General features: G+C 37.9%; 1 protein-coding gene across 3 annotated transcripts in view; it reads left to right on the plus strand.

Annotated features, from left to right (window-relative positions):
- Positions 1–7,473, plus strand: part of Slc25a14 (solute carrier family 25 member 14) — a 39,814-nt gene that overhangs the window by 27,597 nt on the left and 4,744 nt on the right. For all 3 annotated transcript variants that reach the window (XM_021152972.2, XM_021152975.1, XM_021152971.1), the window contains 2 exons: positions 1,415–1,539; positions 2,784–2,919. In XM_021152972.2, the coding sequence (XP_021008631.1) occupies positions 1,415–1,539; positions 2,784–2,919 (261 nt within the window). The remainder of the gene's footprint in view (positions 1–1,414; positions 1,540–2,783; positions 2,920–7,473) is intronic.

Consider the following 7,473-nt stretch of genomic DNA (forward strand, 5'->3'; position numbering starts at 1 on the left):
AAGTGGGGGGCGCTATGGGGGACTTTTGGGATAGCATTGGAAATGTAATTGAGGAAAATATGTAATAAAAATATTAAAAATCAAAAAAAAAAGGAGTGCGAAAAAAAAAGAAAAGAAAATGTGCTTTAGTTCTTCTTGGTATATATATCTACTTATGGAATTGCTAGATCATATGGTAATTTTATGTTTAATATTTTAAGGAGATGCCAATTTATCATTGGTGCTCCATTTTATATATTTACCAACAGCTGGTAAGGGTTGCAATTTCCCCACATCTTTACCAAACCTTACTATTTTATTTAAAAGCAAATGACTAGAGACAGGCCCAAAGTGGGATCCAGCTCAAGGGGAGGTCCCAAGGCTTGATACTATTACTGAGGCTATGGAGCGCTCACAAAAAGGGACCTATCATGACTGCCCTCAGAAAGACCCAACAAGCAGCTGAAAGAGTCAGATGAAGATATTTGCACCCAACCAATGGACCCCTGTTGTTGAATTGGGGAAGGCTGAAAGAATTTGAGAAGGGTAATTCTATAGGAGGACCAGCAGTCTTAATCTGGACCCCTGAGATCTCTCAAACACTGGACAGACAGTATGCACCAGCTGATATGAGGCCCCCAACACACATACAGTAGAGGACTGCCAGGTCTGTGTTCATTCAGAGATGATGCACCTAACCCTCAAGAGACTGGAGGCCCCAGGGAGTTTAGAGGTTAGATGGGTTGGAGGTGGGGGCATCCATGTGGAGACAGGGTGTGGTGGGAAGGAGGTGTGGGATGTGGAACAGCTGCAGGGTGGGAGGGGAGGGGCAGGGAATGGAATATGGAGTGTAAAAAATGAATTATAAATAAGATTAAATTAAAAAAAATGACTAGAGTCATTCAAGTAGGTAAGAAATGGCATGTCACTGTAATGTATATTTGTTTGTTTGTCCTGGAACTCACTCTGTAGACCAGGCTGGTCTCAGACTCAGACATAGCTGGCTCTGCCTCCTTAGGTGGGGGATGAAAGGTGTGCGCCACCACCACCTGGCTGTCATCATGGGTTTGATGTACATTTTTCTAATGCCTTAATTCTTTAAGATTTTCAAATATTTCTCCATCGTGTGGGTTATCTTCTCGCTCACTTTGTGTTATCTTTTAAATTGCAACTTTTATATTATGGTAAAGTCTAACTTTCATATTTAACAATTTTTCTTTTGTCTCTTGTGCTTTAGGTGTTATGAATGGTTTTATTTGTAGTACAACATTTATGGATAGGGAATTATCAGGATCCAGTGTTAGCCACCAATTTGAAAGACTGTACTATACATTTCAGAGTTTATTTTTCTGACAGTTTCCACTACTGACAATTTTTTTCACTTGAAGACATATGTGCCTCTCAGTAGTTCTCTGATATCACTTTGGTTTTACAGGGTGTGGTCCCAACTGCTCAGCGTGCTGCAATCGTTGTGGGAGTAGAGTTGCCCGTTTATGATATTACCAAGAAGCACCTGATAGTTTCAGGAATGCTGGGAGACACAATTTTAACACACTTTGTGTAAGTGAATTATGTTTGATCCATTCTCTGTGTTTAGCAGTTTGAACATAAAAAGCCTCTTTTACTAACACTTATCTCCTATGGCCAAAATGTCAAGCCTTCTGAATTTTTTTTATAATTTTTAACTTATTGCTATATACTAATATATAAAATGGTGGGTTTTTCTAAAAATTTGTAGAATTTCTGATTTTACTTTTCTCATTATTCATTATAGAAGATTGTGTTTCAGTATGACATTTTCTTACATTAGTATCACATATTATGTTCATATTCATAACATGCATATGAAACACTCTGATTATATCCCCTCCCCCCATTACCCACATTTACCCGCATATGCTGTGGATGCCTGCCAGCTTGGCAGTTGGGTGTAGTCTGGATCCCTACTAAACGCTTTTGGATCTTTTTTTTTTTTTTTTTTTTGGTTTTTCAAGACAGGGTTTCTCTGTGTATCCCTGGCTGTCCTGGAACTTACTNTGTAGACCAAGCTGGCCTCGAACTCAGAAATCCACCTGCCTCTGCCTCCCGAGTGCTGGGATTAAAGGTGTGCGCCACCAAGCCCGGCACCACTTGTCTCAGGCTGGCCTCAGACTTTGAATTTGTGATCTGCCTGTCTTACAGAGTGCTAGGATTATAGATATGCAGTGTGCACCATAACAAGCTGTGTATTTGGTGCTGGGATTGAAGCCAGGGCTCGTGCTTGCTAGTCAAACACTGTGAATGAACTACGGCCTCAGCTCCATCAACCTAGTATTTATTTTTGTTCTTGACCAGAAGGCAAATTTCCTCTCAGTGTAGCCAAGAAAAAAAAAAAAAGGTAAAATTTGTTGAGTTTCTGAAGCTAAAACAGCTCTGCTCTCATACTGCATTTTCTTTGTCATGTAGCCTCTGCTATTTTGCTACTTAAATATATTTGGCATATGATGCTGGGTTTTGACAGTTGCATGTAACTGATCAATGTTATAGGACATGTCCTTGCTTAGGGATGTTGTTAGGTTTCTGGACTCTATCCTTTAAAAATGAGCCTGAGTCTCAGAGGATATGAAAGGGACAACCTTGCAATGATGCTTCATTAGAAACGATTTTCTTTCTCGTTAGATTATAATTGAAGGGGGCCCAGATTTTATCTGACAGATGGATCTAAGTTATTATACTTTTTGCATTTGGCCTAAATTCTGTTTAAGTGGGCAAGTGTGGAAGTGGGTGGGGATAACCTATGATCTTAAATTAGTTTTCACCTTTAGTTCCAGTTTTACCTGTGGTTTGGCTGGGGCTCTGGCATCTAACCCTGTGGATGTGGTGAGAACTCGAATGATGAATCAGAGGGCAATAGTGGGACATGTGGACCTCTACAAGGGTACTTTGGATGGTATTTTAAAGGTACGTACACCGTGAAGTTCATTACCAATTCTGTTTTCTTTAATGTTTGAGACCTTTGCCAGGCCTTATTCTTCTTGCTAAGTATTCTGAACATCAAACATTATGTGTATTTTTTTTAGTAGCCTCTGAGAATCATTCCAAGGCAAATAATCCATCTCTTAGGAAAATTGTTAATGCATATTGCTTCTTAATATTATTCCAATTCGAGTGCTTTAAAATACAGGATACATATATTAATAGCACTATGAAAAATTACTAATATCAAGAGTTAATGTATCCAAGGATATGTAAGGGGAAGTTAGAGGGGAGCAGGAGAAATGGAAATAAAGTGAGTGAGCACTTATCTGTGAACTGCTAATTTTTAAATAAAGAGATGGAGAGATAGTTCAGCAGTTAAGTTCCAAAGGCCTTGTGTTCAATTCCCAGCATTCACATGGTACTTATAACTCTAGGGGATCCAACGCCCTCTGCTGGCCTTCATAGGCACTGCATGCACATGGTAAATGATACACATGCAGGCAAAACAGCTATACACATAAAAGAAACAATTAATGAGACTTACTGTAGCCTATATTTTCCAACCGCAAATAAGAGACTCTGTAGTAGAAAGCCCTGGTACTTAACAAACCTCAAAACCCAGTCCATGATTTAAGTTCCAGGTTGTTCTGTTGATCACATTTTGCTTTTAGTATTTCTGTTGGGACTGAATATCATAATGTATACAGAAGTTTTGGTTACATTACTTCTATAAAAAAAAATCAGGGATAAAATGCGAAGGGACCATATGTTTTTCCTTCTGCTGTTATCACTTTCATAGAACAGCTACTTATTATTTATGGGACACTTTTAACTGCTACAGGGAAATTATTGTTATTCCTAAGTACTGGCAGTTACAAACAGATAATCAATACAGCCTAATAAGTGATAAACTCAGAAATCTATGGTAGGAAATTATAGCCCACACTTGAGAAGTTTGAAATAAACTCTCGGGGGATGTCTGTAAATTGAAGACTAATAGTTCCCATCTATTGTATGACAGGAGCTGTTCTGATGAGACTTACATGTAGTCAGTCATTGAATTCTCCCCATTATCCCATAAGATAGATAGTGAAGCACTGAAGGATCGTCTCCCTCAGAATTTCACGATTAGCAAGTAGGAATGCTGCAATAAATCCAGACCTTTGGGTTATAGAAGCAGTCTTAATTAACTAATATACCTGGCACTTTCCTCATATTGGTGACTGTAGGTTGGTTGGGTTATAAAGCGTATTGAGTGTTGTACTGAGATGGTTGGAGATACTGAAAGCTTTAACCGGGTTCCATTTGTATTTTAAGCAGATCCCTTTGTCTGTGTGGAAATAGGATCTAAGATAGTGGTTCTTCATCTTGAGTGCACATTGGAATCGCTAATTTCACAGCTCCCATGTTTGCCTTAGATCAGTCAACTCAGAACCCAGGTTATCAATATTTTTAGAATGTCATATGTGATTGTATGTTCATTTAAGGTCGAAGACCACCAATCTAAGGGGATAAGGGTGGAACAGTACGTGTGTCTTCTAAATGTAACTTGCTTCAGAACTATGGGAATTAACTTAACATGTCAAAAATGGGACCTGAGAATTTGTATTTCCAGAAAGGTCCCAGGTAGTAGTGATGCTGATCTGATTGACTTAATTAGCCATTGATCTGGGGGTGAGGTTGTTGATTGAAAGTCTTATATTATCTGAGTGATGAAGGATGAAGGCCTGAGCCTCAGTATGACTGAGGCAGAAGGATGGGGCAGAATTGAGACTAATTTAGTTGATTAAGTCAGTACAGTTTTGTTGAGATGATATAGAGAGGTGCAAGGAAGAGAAGGTGTCAAAGATGACTTCCTGGATTTGGTGACCAGATGGTGGCATTTGGTGATGGACAAATCATGAGAACAGGGCTCAGAAGTTAAAAGAGCATTGGGTACTCTTACATAGGACCTGGGTTCAGTTTTCAGCACATGCATATCAATTTATGACCATTTTTAACTCCAGTCCAAGGAAATCCCAATACCATCTTCTGACCTTTATGGGTACCAGGCATGCATGTGATATACAAACACGCAGGCAAAACATCCATACATATAAAAAATAAAATGAAAAATTAAAGAACAGATTTTGCAAGAGACATGGTTTTTGTTGGTTAGTTTGATGTGTATGGGGAACAGCCGGTGATATTCAGGGACAGTAGTTCTAACTTGGGGAAGTTTGTGGTTGGAGGTAAGCATCTGTGGGACCATTCACATACAGTCAGGTAGATAACCAAACAGAAAAGGTAGAGTGGTTCACAGCCTTTTTATTTGCTGAGGATGCTAAGGTGCCATATAATTGTTAGCAGTAAAGTCTTGTTACAAACTCTATCCTCCAGAGAAACAGTGCCCCAGGCAGTCATTACTTCTGTAAAGAAATGTATAGTTCTTTAGGATCCTTTGCATTCCTATGCTCTTTTTTCCTCCCTTTTTCTACATTCCAGATGTAGTGAAAGTTGTGCCTTCTGTTTTCCCCACTCCTCTTCATTTTCTGACCATTGTACTAGGTTATATATGCAGGTTTTTTCTTTTTAAATTTATTTTTATCTTTCTAAAATTAATTAATTGAAAAAGTATCTTGCTACAAAGCTGAGACTGGTGTGAAACTCACTATTTACCCCACACTGGTCCCAAATATACAATTCCCCAGGCTATGCCTTTTGAGTGCGCAAGAAAGGTTTCTTATAGTCCCTGTCATAGTATTACCCGACTCCACCCATTGTTTCTTTCTCTCAATATATATTTAAATCTTTTCCGAGAATAAATTCACATATTGTCAAAAATAATTTATTCAAAATGATATGTAGTAAACAGTATTATAGTAAATATCAATGAGATATGCATAACACTTGGTCAATTTTAGAACATTTCTATCACCTGAAAAATGACTTATATACCCTGTACACCACCTCTGTTTCTCCCATCCATTTAGTCCTGAGTAAATACTAGCTTGCTTGCTTCTTTCTATCAATGTCTGTTCTAGATATTTCATAGAAATAGAACCATATTGTATGACCTTTTAAATTGGTTTCTTTCAAGTAACATGCTTTCAATGTTCATCCATACTAGCATATATCAAGCCTTTGATTCTTTTTATTGCTGAATAAAACACTAAACTGCATAGCTATATCACATTTTATTCATATTTAGTACATTTCATTGGATTTACTTTTACTGGTTGTCTCAGTAAAGTTTCATGGAAATAGAGATACAAATATTTCCATTTATTATGTTTCCAGGGCAGTTTATTTACTAAATCACTTTATTTATTACACAGCAATAGATAACTTATATAGTCCATGCTCCTATAGAATGTACGTTCTAGTGAGGCTGACAAACAAGTACACAAATTAATATAGACAGGCAGATATTGGTAGATATTAACATATTGATACATATATTTTTATATATTTAATGCAGAGCCCTGTTATCTGTGTTTACCTGCAGAAGTTATTTGTTTACACACAACCTGATTCTTCAACTATCCTGGAGATTTATAAGGATTCAGATAAGTCTTAGAACTGTTAGAGCATCATACTATTTTTGTGTGTCTTTATATCCAACAAATTTATATTTTAAAAAACTTTAATGTTCCAAGATCTGTGAGGTGGTGGGGATATGAAGGTGAACAAGGCAAACACTGTTCATCCCCTATTGGAAATTCTATTGTAGTTGAGAAAGATAGACAAATAATTTGAGAAAGAAGTAAATACTATGTGGAAAATAACAGCATATTGAAATAGCAACTTGGTGGTCTGAATTCCTGCAGCTACGCTGCTTAACAAAAGCTTCCAGATAATTTGGATGATGGGAAGGAGATGGCCAGGTGGAATAACTCCATAAAGAGCAGATTATAAAGGGGTCTAACTGATTTGAAATGGGTTTGACATATTCAAGAGTTGAAAGGATTATATGGCTGAGTGTGGCAAATGAACGAGAAAATAATAGGAAATCACTCTGCAGCGAGGAACAGAGCCTGAATCATGTAGGATCCTGTGGACCACTGTTTGTTTTTTGAGATAAGGCTTCTCGATCTGTCCTGGAACTCCCTCTGTAGACCAGACTGACTTTGAACTCGCAGAGATCTGCCTGTCTCTGCCTCCCAAGAGCTGGGATTGAAGGTGTGGGCTCACCCCCCCCCCCACCACCACACACATACACACCAACATGGCATGATTTAGAATTCCTAAAGATTGATTTTAGTTTGTAGGTGGAGATTGTTGGTCAGTTAGGAATTTGTCATGGTGACTGAGATAATGATAGGTTTGGATTATCTCTGAGGTCTCTTGTCATTTGATTCTGTAATTTTAGGTTATCTGCATCTCAACTTTATTTTGGCTTGAGTCCTTCAGAATTTACTGAGGTAGAAGCATATTACCAATGGCTGTGTATAAGTAGTAACCTTACTATGTTATTATCTATCCCCCCCCCCCCCGGGATTAAAAAAGACCCAAATTTTTGGGGTTTTTTTTTTTTTTTTTTTTTTTTTGGTTTTT

This window comes from Mus caroli, chromosome X, assembly GCF_900094665.2.
Source record: "Mus caroli chromosome X, CAROLI_EIJ_v1.1, whole genome shotgun sequence".
In the NCBI taxonomy this organism is placed as follows: Eukaryota; Metazoa; Chordata; class Mammalia; order Rodentia; family Muridae; genus Mus; species Mus caroli.